The sequence below is a fragment of the Sinocyclocheilus grahami genome, unplaced genomic scaffold (assembly GCF_001515645.1).
Source record: "Sinocyclocheilus grahami isolate Dianchi unplaced genomic scaffold, SAMN03320097.WGS_v1.1 scaffold55.1, whole genome shotgun sequence".
Lineage (NCBI taxonomy): Eukaryota > Metazoa > Chordata > Actinopteri > Cypriniformes > Cyprinidae > Sinocyclocheilus > Sinocyclocheilus grahami.
Genome location: NW_015505234.1, coordinates 3,882,134 through 3,903,495, shown reverse-complemented (window position 1 = coordinate 3,903,495; position 21,362 = coordinate 3,882,134). Strand labels below are relative to the sequence as shown.

At 36.6% G+C, this 21,362-nt stretch overlaps 1 protein-coding gene across 1 annotated transcript in view; it reads left to right on the top strand.

The window, feature by feature from the left end:
- The window catches only part of LOC107583887 (leucine-rich repeat and IQ domain-containing protein 1-like), a 26,863-nt gene extending 7,038 nt beyond the window's left edge, over window positions 1-19,825 (top strand). Inside the window, exons 9-22 of the mRNA XM_016270240.1 lie at window positions 1,033-1,126; window positions 3,544-3,714; window positions 6,218-6,559; window positions 6,825-6,993; window positions 7,545-7,664; window positions 8,300-8,389; window positions 8,800-8,927; window positions 9,026-9,082; window positions 9,234-9,322; window positions 10,813-10,902; window positions 16,127-16,256; window positions 16,418-16,478; window positions 16,746-16,863; window positions 19,252-19,825. Of these exons, the coding sequence (XP_016125726.1) occupies window positions 1,033-1,126; window positions 3,544-3,714; window positions 6,218-6,559; window positions 6,825-6,993; window positions 7,545-7,664; window positions 8,300-8,389; window positions 8,800-8,927; window positions 9,026-9,082; window positions 9,234-9,322; window positions 10,813-10,902; window positions 16,127-16,256; window positions 16,418-16,478; window positions 16,746-16,863; window positions 19,252-19,385 (1,793 nt within the window). The 3' untranslated portion in view covers window positions 19,386-19,825. The remainder of the gene's footprint in view (window positions 1-1,032; window positions 1,127-3,543; window positions 3,715-6,217; window positions 6,560-6,824; window positions 6,994-7,544; window positions 7,665-8,299; window positions 8,390-8,799; window positions 8,928-9,025; window positions 9,083-9,233; window positions 9,323-10,812; window positions 10,903-16,126; window positions 16,257-16,417; window positions 16,479-16,745; window positions 16,864-19,251) is intronic.
- The last annotated feature ends 1,537 nt before the right edge of the window (window positions 19,826-21,362 follow it).

Genomic DNA, 21,362 nt, shown 5'->3' with positions numbered 1-21,362 from the left:
ATTATCACAGTTTATTCGCTATAGTTTAGAAAATGGTAATAAAATATGACAAGAACTCAGAGTTACACTGTGTCAGAACAAATTCATCTTGATAATGCTAGATAATTTTGATAGAAAGTTATGTAATAGATTACAATCAACCAAAACAATTCAGACAGCTGTTAGTATGACAGTATTTACACAACTATGAATACTTTGTCGGGTGACCCTTAGCCTTAATGACAGCATGTAGTCTCCTGGGCATGCTGTCATCCAGCTTCATGCAAACCTCAACATCAGTTTTTTCCCAGACTTGGTCTGAATAATTTTTGGACCCAAATTTGTATCAGTTTTACTGGTAGTCCACTGTATGTATGTATAATATGTCACAGTTTACTTTATTTTGCTATCCTCACTTACAAAAGTGAACTATAGTGTCCTGCACCCACTAGTAAAAAAATCTTTTTATCAGCTCGCGCACATCAGCTATACAGGCGTTAATACTGAATGTTTAACATTATATTCATTGCATACATATACTTCGTAGTAGACATCCTTAACTCCTTTCTGCTGTCTGTTGTTCTGTTGTTGGTAATTCTTTGTCTGAATATGGCGCTTATCATATGCTGTGTGGTATCGGCGTTTGGTATCGGGGCATTTTAACGAGTACGAGTACGAGTACAGGAGACCAGTATCGGGCCCGATACCGATACCAGTATCGGTATCGGTGCATCCCTAATATTGTTGTTATATGCAAGAGAGCTGCATAGATTCTGCATGTCATTTTTTTGTGTTCCACTGAAAAAATATAAACAACCAAGTTTTGAATGACACGAATGAAATGTCAATAATGACATAATTTTAATTTTTTAGTGAACTGTTCCTTTAAGTACCATTGAGAATAACATTTTTGTGTATACTAATTCATAGAAATATTTAATCATAGTATTTGATTGTCTTCAAATTAAGCCCAGAATGGCTAACATTTGGATAACATTCAAATGCGTAAACTGCAAAGTGTCTCCAAGTGTCTCTTTTCTGACTCTCTTTTAGATTTGCAGAACGTTTGTCTGAATCTTCAGGAATGCATCAGTCTTCAAGAACTTAACCTGACTGGTAACCCACTAGAGCAGGAAAGCAACTGGTGGTAGGTGTGACCCAAGGACCCAGTTTAGGGCCGTTTACATTAGGAGTGACACTTGGGTTAGTTATTTTCTCAGTTTCTTATTGGCACTTGCAACTGCTAAGCTAAATTCTGGAGTATATTTGTTGTTGATAGCGAATATTAGTATATAAAGGAAATGTGGTTCATCCTTTTATAATGGAGAGATTTATCTTGGATTGGGCAGAAGCTGTCATGTGTACATTCCAGCAAAATTCACTAAGCATTTCATAATTGTCCGAGAATGTGAAACTAATGTGAGCGGGGACATTGGCTGGAAGTGCACCAGGCGTTTAAAGTAGAATAAACATTCTTCTTTACCGCTGAGCTTCCACCTCATATCACTGCACCAGCCATTGTATCTGTGTCCGCTATTGGATTACCCAGTGACATCTGTACGCACGTGGATTTAAGTGCTCGTAATTCTGAAAATATTTGCTCAGTGGTGGAATATTTTTTAAGCATATGTGCTCTTAAAGTGCCAGAGTTTTTAATGAGCAAATTATATGTTCTTATGTGGTAGAATGGGTAAAAATGTGTGAGAGACAGAATAGGAAGATCAGTAAAGTATAGAAGATATGTTGGATTTCTCAAGAAGCAGTCCAGCTCATTCAGTCAAAATGGAAAAAAATTTTTTTTACATCATACATACCAAAGAGATTTGTTGACTGCCATGAGTTTATAGCTCAGAAGGCCTAAAAACTTTAATGTTGGCAACACATTTATTTTCATGACAGAAGGTTCTTACTAAATTGACTTATAAAATTGAATATGATGTGATATTTTCTAGCCGTTTATTTTGTTAGTTATTTTTTTAAACTTTATTTTCCACATTTTGCATGTGGCTTCCAAGGAGAAGTCTGAGATTAAATATTTCTGTTGTGTCTTTACATTTGTTTAATTCTGTAATGACGGATAGGAAGTTCACTCGAGTTAGGCTCAGTATTCCGCTGAACTTTGTCTAACCCTCAGTGCCAACAACGGAATTAGACCCAGTGTTTTTCTCGCTCTCCGCTGGCCCTTTCATCCCTGTCCAGTGATAACACAGCCTAAATTAAAGCACCGAAGGATATTTCAAAGAAGTACACAGTGCACGAGTGTTCAGAGTCTGGGAGAGCAGACTTTAGCTAGATTAATCAAACTCCTGTAAGTTTCTTTGTTTACAGGGAAGTTTTCATGAGTGATGAATAGAGTCAGTTTTTTGGTAGCGATAGGAACCTGGCGGCTAGAGACAACATGGCCAAAAAGTTTATCCCATGACAATGCCTGCTTGCTTTTAGAGATGTTTTGGCTTTTAGAGATCCTCTTTGATTCTCTTTTATGGAAATATCAGCTTGGATAGAATTTGCCAACACTTAATTTTATTTACCATCAAGTGTATATTTTACAATTAACTGAATATTAATATACCACATCTGAAAAAATATTTTTGAAAAAATATTTTACTGTCTTTAAAGTAAAAAATAATAACAAAGAAAATGTAGTATATAAGTTTAGTATATGTTATATTTTTTTCTTAAATATTTTATATCAGTAAAAGTATTCATTATGATGAAAAAACAGATAAAAAAGCTACAATTTATTTGAAAAATAATTATAAATGAGCAAAAAATAATAAATGATAAAATAAAATAAGTGACTACAATAACTATTAATTAATGTCATTGTTACTGAATATATCACTCATTAATCAACCCTTGGTTCTTTAATTTTACTTCTCTCAGCAGGGTTCAGCAAAGACTAGGCTACACCTGTGTTTTCTCATACGCTTTTGCAAATTAAAACACAGACCCAAAAAAACAACATGGGCTCACTTGCATGACTGTCACATCTCTGGAATCAGGCCAGCAAACCCTTTTTCACTTCTAATCCAACCCCAGTGTCATCATTGAGAAAGGCAGACTCTGACTAAACCTCTTAGTCAATGCACAGACGCTCTGTTGATTCTCTTGGGTCTAGAATGTCAAACTCATTAAACATTTTATCCCCATTTCCTAACTGATTTCATCTGCTCAATGTAAATATTCTCCAATAGAAAGCCCATGGAGACTAAAGTTTACCTGTTACTTACGGTAACCTTACATATGGTTCAGAACTGCTAATTGTTTCACAAAAGAATCTATTTAAAGTATAAATATTAAAAATAAACTGATTGCCCCCCCACCTCTTTTTGCCATCTAGATTCTTTTTATATATAAACCTCGTTATTTTTTATTTTTTTTTGCAATTATAACCCTTTGCCTTAATACTTTAGCGTTAAAGCTTTAGCTTTGTTATACATTATAAAATAAACAGTCACTAACAATTAAACCAGTCATTTCAAAAAGCTTTGAGCACATTGTGTGGTCGTTTCACTTTACATTTTCACCAGGTAAATCTCTTAAATGCTTGTTTTCCCTCAGGTCCTTGCTTTTGGAGACAGTGCCTGGCTTGATTAAGTTGAATAATGAGCAGACTGCTGCTGCTGCAGAGCCCTGTAAATGTCCGGAACAGCAGTGGAGTTTCCAGGCCCTCTGTCAAGCACAGCAAGAGCAGCGAGATTCACTTCTCCAGCAGCAAAAGATGGAGATCAGGTAGACAAGCAGTTGAATTTTTCTCAAAATGATTAATATAGATCCAGTTGGTCAAAATGTAAATCCTGTAGTATATTATGCAAAATGCATGTAATATTTAGTTTATAGTTTAATTATATCTTAATAATAGGTAAATGAAAACAAATCATAATTTATGCAGAGGGTCTTTGCAAGGAATCTGAAAAATCCAGGCCCTGAAAAATATAAATATTTAATAAATATATAATTGTAATTAATTATTATAATAATAAATAAATCTTTTTGTAAAATTATTTAAAGAATAAATAATCTTTTATATATGGAATGGCAGATAAAATGTATTTTGCCTAAAATTTATATAGGCATTTAAGCCTAATTATTATTATTTTTTACATTTTGGTATGTAGAAATCTATAATTAGTTCTTTGAGCCTATTCATGCTGAAATTCCCAAAAATATTATATATCCACTTCTTTAAATACAAAAGCCCCGTCAGACACTGCTGCAGACCACCAGCAAATAAAGCAGAACACTCACCATGTTTCATGAAATGATTGGCAGACGTCTGTGTGTCCTGTGGTTCAAACTGAGGTCTCTTATGGCTTGGAGGACTTTAGAGATACCCCCCTAACCCTTCCGCCGCGTGTTCTGCACAAAGGGTCTTTTTGCACACCCGTGGGGACCGCTGCAGCCGTTTAACATCTGACCTGACCCAGTGTCAGTCCCCAGCTTTGGCAAGGTGAAGACTCTGCCATCTGACCACCATACAATGGTAAACCAAAGCCTGTGTTGATTAGAGTGACAGACCGAACTGAGGGACTCATTTAATGTCATCAAACCATGGCAATAAAATGGAATTTATGCCACTGAATCGTAAATAGGCATGTTGTGTTACTGCAAAAGCTGCATTGGTTCTTCAAACAATCTAAAAAAAGAAACTCATTCCCGGTTTTTCTCTGCGGTAATTTCAGATGGCAGTAAGTAGGGGACCTGTGTAAGGTCTAGGATTGTATTTATTTGCCTTGGCACACTTTTTACAACTTGTAATAGTGTTTGGCTTTCAGAATGTTCATTGCTGGCTGTATATGCAATTTGACATTAATTTCTTTTAATGAGGTAATCAGATGAGCCATTTTGTTATAAATCTCTGTCCTTGCACCGGATTTCAACATGTTTCGACAGTAGTTTTGTTTCCCAGTACAAATGTACATTGCGTTTGACTCTTGCAAGGCTCTTTTTATGACTCTATTCTGTATTGAAGTGTGTGTTGGAGGGGTGCGGATGCTCCCTTAACCGTGTCAGAGGATTAGAATAGCAGGGACTCTAGTGACAGAGCTGGTTTCTGATGTTGACAGCAGAGACAGGCTCAAGGGTCAGGGGCAGGAGGGGCCGAACTAGCCACGGCTAATAGAGTAATTAGAGTGGTATTGAGACACCTTTGTAGAGACTTCCTGAAAAACTTCATTATATGTCAGTTTTACATCGCGCGAGAAATTTTCTGATTTCTATTTTCTGCTAGTTTAAATCCTCCTCAAAAAGACTTTACAATAAGGTTCCATTTATTAAAATTAGTTAACATGATTTAGCAATGGAAAATAATTAATCAAGCTTTTATTCATCTAAGTTAAATGTTAATTATAACATTTACTAATACATTATTAAAATCCTTATTAAAATGTGTTAATATATAGTGGAACTGATCTAACATGAATTACTAATGAACACTACTTTTATGAATTAACATTAAGATTAATAAATACTGTAACAAATGTATTGCTTATTGTTAGTTAATGTTAGTTAATGCTTTAATGTGACCTTTTTGTAAAGTGTTACCAAGATTCTAATGAGACATTCACACATGTGCAATTTTACATTTAAAAAAATGTCATTGGAATGAAAAAGAAAATGCATGCTCTAGAGATGCGTGAGAAATTTTCTGATTTCTATTTTCTGCTAGTTTAAATCCTCCTCAAAAAGACTTTACAATAAGGTTCCATTTATTAAAATTAGTTAACATGATTTAGCAATGGAAAATAATTAATCAAGCTTTTATTCATCTAAGTTAAATGTTAATTATAACATTTACTAATACATTATTAAAATCCTTATTAAAATGTGTTAATATATAGTGGAACTGATCTAACATAAATTACTAATGAACACTACTTTTATGAATTAACATTAAGATGAATAAATACTGTAACAAATGTATTGCTTATTGTTAGTTAATGTTAGTTAATGCTTTAATGTGACCTTTTTGTAAAGTGTTACCAAGATTCTAATGAGACATTCACACATGTGCAATTTTACATTTAAAAAAATGTCATTGGAATGAAAAAGAAAATGCATGCTCTAGAGATGTGATTTTTTGTGAAGTTCTTTTAACTTGAGCGCCAAACATGTCTGTCCAGCGTGTGTTTACATAGAAAGTTTACAAGCAGTGAAGTGGAATGCAAAAATGCATTTTGTGTGAAAGGCTCCTAATATATCACATTTGTACTTTTCCCCTGCATTTCTCACACAGTTCTGCGCCCTCACAACATGACGTCCAGATTCTTGCCATTGGTCACCAGACAGACCTGTTCAGATTGGCGGTGGACCAGCGCTACGCCCATGAATACGGCGACAGCTGTGTCACAGAACATTCTACACTGGCGGCAGCTGCTAACAGTAGTTCATGTGGTTATTCTGAAGCATCTTTATCACAGGGACAAAGTCCAAAGAAGCAACTTCAGCATACAGCAGATTGGCAGAAACACAATCCACCAAATACTCAACTTTCTCCGGCTGACCTTGAGCTACGATCTGCTTACTGCATGCAGACACAAAGTGAGAAGGAACCTGTACAGGCACTGAACCTCAAAATGTATGACTCTCACACACAATATTTCTCTTAATTTTACAGCATTTAATTTCTGTTTGTAGCAAGCATCTTCCATTTTTTTCAAGGTACATTTAATTTTAGCTAAAGGTAATCAAAATAAATAATTCGGATGACATTGGACCTCTGCTGGGTCTCTCTCCAGATGTTTTAATGCAGATGAATCATCTGAGGCTTGAGTTCAGCGACATTCATTTAGTTTCTCGTGACCTTGGTGAGTCATCAGATAAAATTGTCTTTTATCACTCAGAGCGGCAGCTGTGGCGATCCAGCGATGCTGGCGGAGGAGATGCGTATTGCGGAGACATAAGGGCCTCCCAGGCTTAATTGAAAAAACTAACACAAAATCAGATCTTAATATGGTGGAAGATACCTTCATTGGGAGGCCTGAGAGGGAACGTGCTGCTATTGTTATTCAGGTGAGACTCATTTTTTAGCTCCTTCCACAAAAAAATCTCTCTGTTCACTTTGGTTTTGATATATCCCTGAAAAGGTGTTTTCCATACCTCCTTTTATGAATGCAATAAATAACTTGACTAAAATTAAATCATCTTCATTTCACCTGTTACTTCCAATTAGGGCTTGTTTTGAGTCGGTAGGTAGTGCTTTTGAAAACAGGTTATTTCTTTCACATGTAACTTCTAAGAGATATTTTCTCTCTCTCTTTGTGTTTAATGAGTCTCCAAGGACTCGAACCGAAAGCAAAAAATGATTAATCAGATTCCAACGTGTTGCTGGAGTAGGAACGCTAGGGTTCTGATCCGTTAAGTCTTTTTTTTCCTGTGGGGAATACGCAGATTTAAAGGCATCCCGGTGTTACATTTGTCTTACAAAGCCAAAGTCACCGAAAGTTCAAACTGCAGACCGCGGGGCAATTAAACAGAGGTTAACATGTTTTATCTTCCTAATGGGATAACACACAATATTTATGCTTGCATGTGATTCATGGCTGTGTGTATTGCCCCTGCAGGCTGCATGGAGGGGCTGCGTTCTGCGTAAAAAGCTGGCCCGTGCTCTAGCTGCCGCTCAGATCACAGAAAGCGATGAGGACTTAGAAGAGGTGGACATGGACGAATTCATTTTTGATGAGGTATGAGCAAATGCTTGGTGCTCCTGCCATTACGGTGAAGTCGGCAGACAGATAGCCTGGGCCGTTGCGCTGACAGTCCTTTAACTAGCGCTCATAGCCATGAGGCAGTTGGCTGTCAGCAGTGATTAGGTATTGAAAAAGAGCAGTCAATGAGCGGGAAAAAAGGGAAGGAAAATGTTGTTTCTTTTTCTTATGTCACCTGCTGTTTTCTGCCCATTTGCATCACGTTTACTCAACTTAACATTGGCTTAGCCTATGCATTACACTACGTGAGCTCATCTGTGTAGCTTATTAGGCGATTCATTATAGTGTATTATGATGTCATGTTAAATTGTTCTGCATTACTGGTCTACATCTGAAAATTCTGGAGTTTTTTGTGTGTTGGCTCTCGAATGTCTGTCTGTCACGACTTCAGGGGGGGAAAAAAAATCTGTTTTAGAGTAGATATGTTCTCAAGTGTTTGTCACACACAGGAAACTACTTCAGTGCTTTTAGCTTAATGTGATCTGGTACTTGCTTTGAAGGAATAATGAAAACATCAAGATGCACTTTATCAACTGTAAAGATCAGATGTCATTTTGAAGTTGGAATCCATGTTCAGCTCTTTGATTTAGTTTGTGTTCTGTTGTAAATAGAAAGCACTGGAGAAAGACTGGATAACCCTGCATTCCGATGCCTTACCGGCCAGAATGATGCCATTTTCGGAACAGCTGCCGTTGCCAAAGGTAACAGCCCTACGGACCCTCCTTCTGTCTGTGAGCCGGCACAATCAGAGTCTCTCTGGGTGATTAAGTGCCGAATTTATTGCCTCCAAAAACACAATTACTTTCTAGGCAGCCTCAAACTTCCTTCTCGTCAGCAGATGTCATTTTTCAGCACAGTGCTTTTTCTCCTGCGGTTTCTTTTCTTTAGAGAGAGCTGACCTTTTCTATCACGGTAGCAGCACTGTGATGTGATGCAGCTGCTGCTGTGGAGATGTAGAGATTGTTGAATGCACTTCGATGTTCTGTAACTAAGCTGCACAAATACTATCTATCTTTAAAAAAAAGAATTGAAAGTGCACGTTAAGCAAGTCTTTGTGTTAGAAACTGCATACTGATTCTATTTTTTCTTTGACTGTCTTTGTGTTTTTTAGTCTCCTCTCTGTCTTCCAATGCCTCCAAAGGCCCTGTCTGTTTTTCCACTGCAGCCGAAACACGCCTGGTCAGATAAAGAAGGTGCAGCCTGCTTGGAGCAAAGCATGTCGCCTCACCTTAGTAGCAGGTAATCATTGGCTTCATTGGCAATGCTGATCGTTACTTAAATTAACATTTTGCTCATTTCTTCTTGCATTTTCTATGGTTTTCTAAACAAATTCCCAGATCAATCCTCAAAACCCACACCCTGTCTGAGAAATCAGAAAAAATCCTCAAAGAATGGTATGTTTCTGTGCTACTTTGTGTAGCACTTCCACTTCAGTGCCACAATTTTAAATACATTTATTAGAAAAAAATGTTTTAATTCTACATTAAAAAAGAAAAAAAACTGTTTATAGACCAGTGTAGTTACTCTTGCTAACTTCTTTTTCAGGGGCATCACTAATGAGTCCACTGCCCTTCTCATGCTGAAGAGAGCCAATAAAATGAAGGGCAGGAAACAGCAGCAGAAGAGATTTATTGGTAGGCATATCTATCTATCAATCTAGCCATTGGCTAGAGGCCTGTATGTAGAGCATCTGTAATGTTATTCTGCATTGTCCCTGTTAAAGAAAAAACTAAATAAATAAATGTATCTATCTTATGAGTTATACTTAAAATCATTAAATTTTTAATTCAGTAGATCCTTTATTGGATCCTAGATCAGTGCATCTCAATCGGGGGCCAGGGGGCCTCAGCAAACTTCTTAGGAAGCCTCAAGATGACTTAAATGATTCAAAATGAGAAAAAAAACAAGCATTAAAATAATATAAAACAACTATATTTTTTGTTTTTCCCTTTTAATAACCAGGGTACCTATTGTCTGGATCTGTGAGGTAGACTAATATTAAAGGTGTGATTTCTGAGATTATGCATTTCATGAATATAAATTTTTAGGCCAAGGTATAAAATATTTTATTAGGTTGAAATTTCAAGTAAAAAAAAATTGTTAAAAAATGCTTATCCTTAATCCTTATTCAGTAAATTGCAAACAACTGGAAAGGGGCCTTTGAATATTTTTGTGGACAATGGGGGTCTTAGAGTCAAAAAGTTGAGAACCACTGTCCTGGATTCCATGTACTGTATTAGTATCTGAAAGACAGTGCAAGTACATTCCTGTCAGTAAATCTACAGTGAATTATAATACTGCATATTTAGTCAAATTAAAATCACTACCAATAAAAAGGCTCCAATCAATCAATCAATCAATCAATCAATCAATCAATCTGTACTGACACACAGAGACAAAGAAAAAAAGCTGGTTTCCTAATACATTATTTAAAAAAAAAAAAAAAAACAGTGTTGTTTGTACTGTAGTGTACAGTGTTTTCATTTTTTGGGTAAACTATCCATTTAATTAAACAATGCCCATTTCCTAAAACGTTATGCCAGCCTTCAAGCCCTTTTTATAATTTTTCCCCCTCTACATCTTTGGTAAGCAGTCGTGCCATACTAGCACAGAGCTTGTGGTTCCATGAGAAGCTAAATCTGCCATAACATCATAACATCAAGCAGCTCCACCCTGCTCCATGCCTTGTCATGTTTGATTGGCTGTCTGCAAACATTCTTCCATATAGTCCATCGTGTTTTGAGCACCAAGGGCCCACAACCAGCTTCATTACTAGGAGTTAGGAAAATATCAGTGCTCGTAATTTCAATGGGCCGTGAGTATAAGAAGAATCCCAGACACGGTAGTCCTGCTCCTGGTCTGGATCCTCCAGGGTTGGCCTGAAGCCGGCTTTGATCAAGGTCAGGAGTGCGTGACTCTAATGCCACAAATCCAATCAAGGCCCCATGAAATGAGGGCCTGTGTCAAAATCTCAGAGCCACTACTCCATGGGCTCTTTGGTCTCGTAATGGAAAGTGAAGCTTTGGTTTCTGTCAGTTTTCTGTTTGCGCTTGTCTCCTCGATGAATCCTGCATTCGTATGAGTTCATTTGTGGCTGTGTTTCTGTCTGTGTTATGTGTTCTAGACCCAAATCCACGTCTACGCCACAGTGACCAGTATGTTTCCACAGAAACTCAAAGGCAAACACATCCTACTTTCAAGGGCAACTTTAAAGGTATGGCTGAATTCAGGCATATATGCACCACAAATCAAATTAATCACTGTATAAATTAAAATATTTATATGAATTATTTGAGTCACTATATGAATCAGTTGAATCACTATACAAATCAGTTGATTCACCTATGAATCTGTTGTGGCAATATATGAATCAATTGAATCTCTGTACTGTAGGAATCAACTGATTTACTATTCAAATGAGTCACTAAAATTAAAAGAATATGTGTGTCTCAATTTGCATATTTATTCTATGCCAGTTTGTAGTATAAATTGTGGCTTTTTTTGTTTCCACACTGAAAATAGTTTCAGCATAGGAATCCATTGAATCACTATATGAATCATATTTATTCACCCTATGGATCCATTTTTCACTATATGAATAAAATGATTCACCATATGAAGTTGAATACTACACAGTACTGATCAAATGATTCACTATACGAATACATTTATTCTTCGATAAATAAACGGATTCTCCATATAAATCAGTTGATTCAACTGATTGTAATATACATGACAACAATTAATGGAGTTTGCATAATTTCCTGAATTCTAAGAGACCTGATCCATTTTCATTATTCCCCATGGGCTAAATCCATCCAGTGATTTGGGACACGCTTGGATCTACCTTGCGTGTAATACACGAAAACATACACATCGCCTGATCAGATTGAATGCACATGATGGGATTGTAAATAGAGTTGTTTGGGAGGGTGGAGAATAAACAAGATGATTGTATTTCAGGAGACTTTGTAGCGGACCTGAAGTGTGAAATTGAGTTAAGTACAGAGGAGGTAGGGGACTTAGGGTTTCCAGAATGAGAGAGAGTGCCATCTGCAGCCCTAGTGCCACCCGAGGGGGGTGGGCTTTCAGCACGATGCTACCGAGGGGGGTCGAGCGTAAGAGATAAGGGATAGATGAAGGGTCATGTTAAAGAGCAGGGCAAATAAATGGAAAGATATCCTCTTTACATCTGAACGGTTGCTTTCTTTCTTTTACTTTTTTTGCTGTTGTTCCAACTCCTCCGCCAGTCCCGTGGCGTATGTAAGCCGATACCCATTTTCAAGTGGGTTACTTCATGTCCAGCACATCCACAAAAGAGACCTCGGATAAAATAAACACGAGTGAGGCGGATATCTCGGAAAGAATCTGTCACGGCTTCGGGGGGCTAATCACCTCCAGAAGGGGGCTTGGAGCGCTCGGCTGAAATGTAAGCCCCTGCTGGGGGAGAGCAGGGGAGCGGCGGCCAGCCTGTAGCCTGAGGCTTGGGGTCGTCCCTGATGGGGTTGGGGTTGAATTGCTGGTGCCTTCCGCAGGTCAGCAGAGGGGAAGAGCAGGTAGCCTTACCCAACCCCAAAGCCAGGACACACAGTTTCATGATGCCCTGCTTATGTTGGTTTCAGCATTTTTAATCTTGAGAAATGCAATCATCTGACACTTTTTTGTCAAATGCAGCAAAGTTGCTTTGCATTAACTTGCAGGTTTTCGCTGCTCTCCTGTGTTTGATTTGCACCATGTGTCATGTATTTCCAGTCTCCTGTATCTGCTGGGTTTGGCGCTGTGTCACTTTTCAAGTAGATGATGCTTTTGGTTTAGGTGGATTCCTTTGCGAGGAAATCACAGAAGAGAGTCAGATTTTGTGGAAAATAATACTTTAGATCAGTTGAAAGAGTTGAACTGACATACAATGTCTTACTTAGGTCATATATCTAGCCATCCACTTAAAAAAATTACTAATTATTATTGGTATGCTTTTTTACATTAGTAAAATAAATAAAAATAATCAGAGAGGACTTTTAAAACATTAGTTATTTAAATTTTTTTTCCTGCACCAATGCAACCAAGGATTTATAGGTTCTCAAAATATCACATTAAGATTTATCAAATTCCTTCTGTTTCCTCAACAAATGACTAATTATTCTTTTTTTGTGTGTTTTTTGTGCACTTTGGTAAAATAAATTAAAATAATCAGAGATACATTTTTAAACATCGGTTCTTAAATAAAAAAAAAAGTTACAATAAAGCATTTTTTGCTTATCTGCACCATTGTAACCAAGGATTTAAAGGATCTCAAAATTTCACATTAAGATTTTCTAAAAAAGATTATTCCCTTTTTTTTGCACTTTAATTAAAATGATCAGAGATGATTTTTTAAAACATCAGTCCTTAAATTAAAAAAGTTAAAATAAACTTTTTTTTTCTTTACCAGTGCAACTAAGGATTTATAGGCTCTCAAAATCTCACATTAAGATTGATCATATTGCCTCCATTTCAGTGCACTTTTTGATTGCTTCAGTTTCATGTGATTGACAAGCTTCACACATACATACAAACCTTTCCATGGCATGTGTTTGTGTATGTGTGTGTGTGTGTGTGTGTGTGTGTGTGCTGACCGCTGGTTGACCGCCTGTGGTCTGCTCTCTGGAGGTGAAGGTTTGACCCAGGGTAAAGGAAAGTGGGAGACAGAATCTCACGATAAAAGACCTGACCTCCCTCTTTGAGTCTGCTTGAAGAACTCCCCAACAATCAAAGCCCCATGGGTATGTCTCATAGACACACACACACACACACTCAAGAATCCTCGACATGCACAGTGTGTATTGTGCATAGCCTATGCGTGTGTGCATGGACTGTCTTCATTGCAATGAAACAATTTAGGCATTTTGGACACCAAATTCTAGTTTAATAAGTCAGACCCAAAAAGAACTGGAAAATCTGTGAAAGCATTTTTGATAGACATAACATGAGATGGGATATAAGCATCAAAATATATATCAATTAATCTATTATATCTAAAAGATAATACATAGAGAGTATATACACAGTATGATACAGAGAGATCGTCGGTGAAAGGAGAAAAGGGTTTGCTATAAATCTGATTTAAAAAACAAAAACAAAAAAACAGATATATCAAGCAATTTGACTTAATGCCATGACTTTATATTTTACTGTACATTTTATTTCTGTAGTTTTATACACAAGTGAGTTCATTTGCTTTGCTGGAAAGCTGCTTTTTACTGGAGTAATGATGCAAAAGTTTTGCATCACAAGAATAAATTATATTTTAAATTATATTAAAATAGAAAATGGTTATTTTCAATTGTAATAATATCTTACAATATTACTGTTTTTCTGTATTTTTGCGACTCTAAAGAACTTTAAAGAATAAGAGACTTTAAAAAACAATACAAATCTTATTGACCATATATATATATATATATATATACACAGTGTATATATCAGGGCAGTTATCAGGGCAGTTGTTATCTTGGTTTTGTCAGGATTGACCTTGTGTCTTTGCTTCAGTATTGGTATTGGATTTCTGAAAATACCTGCACAGAGTGATTCCCTTAAGGACACTGAGTCACTCCTCTGAATCCACCCCCAGCAGTTCGGTTCTGTCATCCTGACCCCCGTGAAAGAGCTGATTCTCGGACTCCTGCACCGCCATAACAGCGCTACACGGCCTAATGCACTTAAGAGCCCTTCTAACAGCCATGACTCCTGGGCCCCCTAATGTCCTGAGGGTGGGATAGATGTGGGGAAGCGGGTTTGACAGCTACTGGATGCTGCATGTGTTTCTATCATATAATATCTGTGGTTAACTCCCTTAAATCTGTGTTCACTGTATAAACACACAACGTCTACCCTGCTTTTCTTGCAGTTTTGTAACTTTTCAGCAAATACTGTACTAATACTTTTCGAACTATGAACCTCTCCTAATGCACACTTTTTATGAATCACATTTTATGAACTGAGGTAACATTTTTATCATTGTTGAAATCAAATTTTAAATCTATAAAGAGATTTATGCTACAAATGAACTATTTATATACATAAATAATGTTATATGAACATGTAAGCAAGCCTAAGTACTTAAACTGCAATATTCTATTCTATTTTATTCTATTCTAATACTTATTTTACATACAGTGGCCCCAAAAGTATTTTGACACCGTCACACTTTAATATGCATGAATATTATTGTATTAGACAACATTAAAACAGCTGTCATTTATTTTAAAGAAAATTAGCACCCTCTTCAAGTAAAAGTCATTTGTAACACTTTACAATAAGGTTCATTAGTTAAACATTAGTTAATATATTAACTAACATGAACTAACCATGAGCAATACATTTGTTACTGTATTTACTAATCTACGCTAATGTTAGTAAATAAAAATACAGATGGTCCTGTTAGTTCACAGTGCATTAATTAATGTTAACAAGATTTTAATAATGTATTAGTAAATGTTAAAATTAACATTAACAAAGATTAATAAACATTATATAAGTGCAGTTCATTATTAGTTCATGTTAAATAATGTAGTTAACTAATGAACCTTATTGTAAAGTGTTACCAAGTCATTTTTTAACCAACTGGCCCAAAAGTCATTAAGTAAAGTTAGGCTAGTTCTGAGAAAGCATGATTTGTTTGCAGGGTCCTCTTGGCTGGATAATTTGTTATTGAATGCTATGAAATTCAAGCATGTTATGTGTTCTTGATTAGTGTCCAAATGTTGTGGGTCCAAATAGTTGTATTAAATGTATTCTATTTATTTGTTTATTGCATTTACTAATCTGAAGTGTATGAAAAAGCTTCAAAATCATAGCTGGTGAAAGTGCATACGTACTGTTAATGCTGGATAACTGTTCACTTTAGGACATTTCAGCAGCCTTTTTTTTCCATTTTCTTGTTCAGCCCTTAGGGAGGAGTTAATCACTTGACATTTTTAGTGGATTTTCAATTAACCCATGACAACTGTAATCCATAAACCTTGTCTGCTCTTTACTTTTTGGCAAAACCATGAAAATGACTTAAATAAATGGCTCATTAGTTGCACGTGGCCGTCAGAAGTTGTTATCAATTCATGCTAGTCTCCACCAAGAACATGTTTATTTTGAATAGGGGCTTTTTGGTGAGACGTATTGACACTGTCCATAAATCTCCCTACTTCTTACGTACTCATTTGTTTTTTCTTTTATTGCTCAGTAGGCACAAATATGCACCACAGCAGTTCCCGAAACAACTGTCATTTGCACGTCCAGTCTACCTTGCAGACTTGTTTGTTCTGCTTCTTAGATACAGTCCAAATCTTTTTTGATTAACTTGGTGATTATCAGGACTTGTCTGGCAAACAACCCTCCCTTCAAAATGCAATGTTTATTTAAATGGAAAACTCTTGTATACTTTTCTTCTTGTTTTATATCATATGCAGTTCACCAAGCAGCAAAAGAAGTTCCCAAATTACCGAAAGCAGAGGAAAAACAACCTTGCAAGGAGAGAACTTACCAGTGGCTCCACACACAAGCAGTTCATCCCGACATAGACTCCACAGGCACGGGACGGTGAGACACAGCTCTGAACACTATGCTTCTGAAAAATATACACAGATGGAAGATAAATTATTAACAGTTCATAATGGTGATCAGTTATAGTGGTCTCACATGTTGTGAATGTGCTGTGGTGTAAATCATGTTAGAGGTAATCTATTCAATGAATTTTTTAGGGATCATTTCCTCCCTGATATTCACCAGGATATTCTTAATGGTGGGAGGGTGCAGCTTGTGGTAAGAAAATTATTTTTATTATTTATTATACTTAAACCTGTATACTAACATGGCACTGTTCACTTTTTCACAAGTACTGTTTGATGCTGTGCTAATTAACTGTGAAGTCAAATTTAAAGTGTCTCATGCAAATTAAATACTTTGAAAACGTGCTAACAAATGCTGCTGTTTTTAGCTTTGTAAGGACTTGTTTATAGGAGAGTGAATTTATGCATGTTCATGTGTGTGAGTGGTTGGCTATACTTTATTGTATCTTTTTTTTTTTAGGCCGTAGGGGACAGAGACGGTGTAGATTCGGGAGCGAGATATTGGGCTGACTCCACTAGTGTCTCTCCACCTCTTAAAAAGCATACTCCGCCTCGAAGATACTCAGCTGAAAACAGAAGTGAGTCTTTTACTTAAGGGCATTTCACTAAAATGCATACTATCAAAATAAAATAACATAGAATAAATAATAAATATAAATACGAAAATATAAAATAAAAACTTGCTGTTTTTCTTCTATATGCAGGTAAAATGTTTGGTATAATTACAGTTTTTTTTAATGTTGATTGATTTCTAAAGAATTGTATGACACTGAAGACTGGAGTAATGCCTGCTGAAAATTCAGCTGTGTATCAGAAATAAATTGCATTGTTAAATATATTAAAATCGAAAACAGTTATTTTAAAATGTAATAATATTTCACAACATTACTATTTTTACTGTATATTTGATCAAATGAATGCTGCCTTAAAGGAGCATAAAGGACTTCTTCTCACAAACATTAAAAAAATTTACTTATTCCAAACATTGACCATATTTCACTGATAAAATAATAGTTATAAAGTATGCAAAAGTCCCATTAACATTAGAAACATCTGTGCCTGTATTGTTGATAATATCACACAAGCAAAAAAGCATGTTTTTTGAAAGCAGTCAAACTCCTACTTCGGTTATGAATACATAGAGCAAACTGTTGGATACATTTATTTTTACTATATCTCTTTTTCGGCGCCAGCTTTCAGGTTCTACTCAGAGCATCATCTCTGTATGATTTATTTCAGTAATATTTTATGAAATGTTAAGGGATGGGATTAATTAAGGAAGAATTTTAAAACACTGCAGACTTCACACAATGATGTGAAGTTAAATCATGCCGGTCATGTGCCAAATCAAATACTGCACGCAGAGTGCAGTGGGTGTGGCATGAAGCACATGATGGAAACTGACGTGACTGTACACATCATCTGGCTCACTTGATAACCCATTGCAACATCACACAAATCTGATTTCACACAGTTGAAAACCACTATATATGTAAAAATTATTTTGATGCTTCTGGTAAATGCAGGTATGCTTGAGAATATATATTTATATATGCATGTGTATAATTGCCTTAGCAGACATGTCAGGGTCGATAAAGGGACAGGGGGGAATAATCTCTCTTTCAGCAGGAAATTGACAGCGAGAGACCTTTGACAGCTCCCTGATTAAGTGCGAGCTCTGTCTCACACACTATGCCACTGAGGACTCACCCTGACAAAGATCCCACTGACTGACACAAGCAGGGCTCAGCGCATTTAACACAGTCACGTCAGACTGTGAAGGCTTTTCACTGTCTGTCCTAATGAAGCTAAATTGGATTCTGATGATGATTTGAAAATGAAATCCACGAGGATGCTGACAGCCTGACTGACTGAATGACTGACTGATTGGCTGTCTGAATGATGGACTGAATCAAGCCTTTTACATAGAAGTATTTATAGGTAATTTATTGGAGAGAGTTTAACAGTATGAAGGCTGCAGATCAAAGAGAACTGAAATGAAAGATTTATTTACAGATAATTCACTTTACAGTTTACATACAAAACTATTCCTCTATAATACACAAATATCAATACTCATTTTCTGAAAGGAATGTTTTATTCCGATTGTGTATTAGGCTGTTTATCGGCCAACGTAAAACAAATTTTCCCAGCTCCTCATAGGCCTCTTGTCATTTGAATTAAATCATCGTGAGTCATTAGGTCATGAGCACAAAGTTGACATGCTTAGTACTATGTTCAATTACAGTAAGGACTCTATAAATACTACTTAGGTTTAATGCAACAAGATACCCTCTACTTACTGGGGCCGAGCCATAAAGAACAGTTTAGGGAGCCATAAACTTTTTCGTTATGTGTAGAGGAAGTCTCCCGGTGCCTCTTTCAAAGGTAATAGGAGCAAAATGGCTAAAAACAATTTGTTTGGTCACAGCGGTTAAGTGAGCGTGTGGCCATTTTATTAAATATCGGCCCACAGAACTCGGGCAACAACATGTGTCTCTTTGAATATAAACATCTAGGGTTTGAAGTGCAATTAATACCCATCGAGGGCAGACGTCTATTTTTTTCCACTTTAACTAGCAAAGGCAGTGAACAAATTAAGACAAATGTAGTAAAAACAAAAATGAGTGTTAGCTAAACAATTACTACATTGATCTTTGAAATAAAACTGAGTGATAATTTTTTTTTAATACAGAAACATTGTGTTTTAGAATTATGTGCAGTAAGATGAGTGGTGCACGGTAGCCTCACAAATCGATGAAGTTTTCCCTGACGTTTTATTTTACAGTGGATGACTTGAGCACGGCCGTGGGTTCTACACGTGGAACGCATCAACTACAGAAAAAAGCTTGCTTTGTTCTATGTGTTTGAAAGAACTGTGCTTGTTGGAAACTCAATAAATCTCAGTCAAAGTCATATAAGGTAATTGAAGGTGTATTTTTATAAAATTACCTTTGTCTTCACAGAAACAGAAATGCCATCACCCACAAGAGTAAATTCAGCTCCGAATCGAAATGAACGCATCTCATTCCGGGATAACCCAGTGCGACACAGCGGAGGCTGGGGTGGAGGAAAGAAGAGAACCAAATTGAACAAGTAAAAAGATAACTACATCAGCTTGTGTTTGTTGGACTGAGATAATATTGATTCAGTTTGTTCTTTTGTTTTCGCCCTTCGTATTTGCGAATGTGTATATATTCAGAATGTGATGGATGTCTTGTTGATGTAAGCCCTTAACAAGACTTACAATGCACATTTGATCTCCGCTGAAATTCCTTGCAGCTGCTGTTTTTACTAAAATCCAGCTTCCTCTCCTGCAAATGAATTAGAAGCAATGGATGAGATATAGCCCAAATATCTGCAGGCAGTCACAGGATACGTATTGCTTTCAAGTATCACTTCATTTAACATGAGCACTGCAAGCCATGGACTGGGTGGAAACCATTTACAAATGACATGCTTAATATGCAGACAATGACAGGCAATAGAAACCAGCTCGTTCCTGTTTTAATTTACTTTAGGGTTTCTTTCTTTTTTTTATACTGGGAATTTGTGTTGTTCTTAAAGCTAAAAATAAGACGATGCACATTTTTACTTTTTAAATTTAACTTTGCATGGCTGTCAACATCTCTTCTGTGAGACGCGAGTGCAGCAGTCATATTTGTCCGTCTAGAAAATGCGCTGAATATGCGTTCTGTGTGAATGGCTTGGTTTCGGTTTTGAACCTAATCAAGATCTTCTAAGCCAGGGATCCTCAAATCTGGCCCACGGGATCCACTTTCCTGCAGAGTGTAGCTCTAACCCTAATCAAACACACCTGAGCATGCTAATCAATGTCTTCAGGATCATTAGAAAAACACAGGTAGGTGAGTTTGAGTAGGGTTGGAGCTAAACTCTGTAGCGCATTGGCCCTCCAGGGCAAGATTTGAGGAACCCTGTTCTAGGCGTTGAGCTACTATATTTCTCTAATATTTTGAATGAATAACGCAGCAACTGCGCGTCTTGTGGGCTAGACTAACAAAACATTAAACTACAACATCACTTACATCATCATCACCGCATCTCGTGCTCCACTGATGATGCTCCCTAACGCGCATCTAAGATTGGATTATACTATTTTTGCATTCAAATGCAAATGTTTTATTTTAAATTCGACTAATATTCATTCTTTACTCACAATCTCCTCATCACAGGCAGGCCCATCACTCATGTTTGTGTTTGTGTGTGCTGGTTATGTACACTCATAGCACGTGCCTATATCGTACACTATATCGAACATTTTTTATATCGTTATCGAAGAAGGTGTACCATCGATACTGTTTTATCGCCCAGGCCTAAGGATATCCTTGTTTGTGTATTTTAATTTGGATATCAAAAAGCTGAGTGTTCAGAAACAGTGGTTGGAAAATAACTTCCTGACACCAGCTTGGAGCTAATTTTTATGCCTATAGAAATGCTAAAATAAATCTTGAAAAGGGATGTCTTATTAGTGGGAGTTTTGGCATTGTGTTTGGGCAAACGGCCCATAGGTCTCCTACTTAATCCAGAGACACTGGCTGACTGCTGTGGTATTATCTGGTTGAATTATGTACACATAAATACATTTAATACTGTTACACTTAGATATTCTACTGACTATAAGAAACTTTGCAACTACAGGTGTGTGTGTATATATATATATATATATATATGTGTGTGTGTGTGTGTGTGTGTGAGGAATAACTGATGATGGGCAGTTGAACTATGAGAAAATAATGCACACCGGAGGTGGTGATGCGGCTATACGACGCAAAGCGTCACCACACCTCACGTCGTTGTTGAGGTGAAGTATTTCAAGATATTTGTCCAATTTTTTGTCCTCAAAACGTTCTTGTGTGTAGGATTAATAGGATTAATTCATTTCTGTGCACGTGTATGTTCCGTGTGTGCGAGTGTGTCAGTACTATATGTGTGTGTGTTTGTATGAGAGAGAGTGGGAGAAATTATGCGCTTTCTCTACATAATAAAATTTAATTTTGTGGCCAAAACATGGAAATAATTCGTCATTTTATTAGTGGGAGTTTTGGCATTGTGTTTG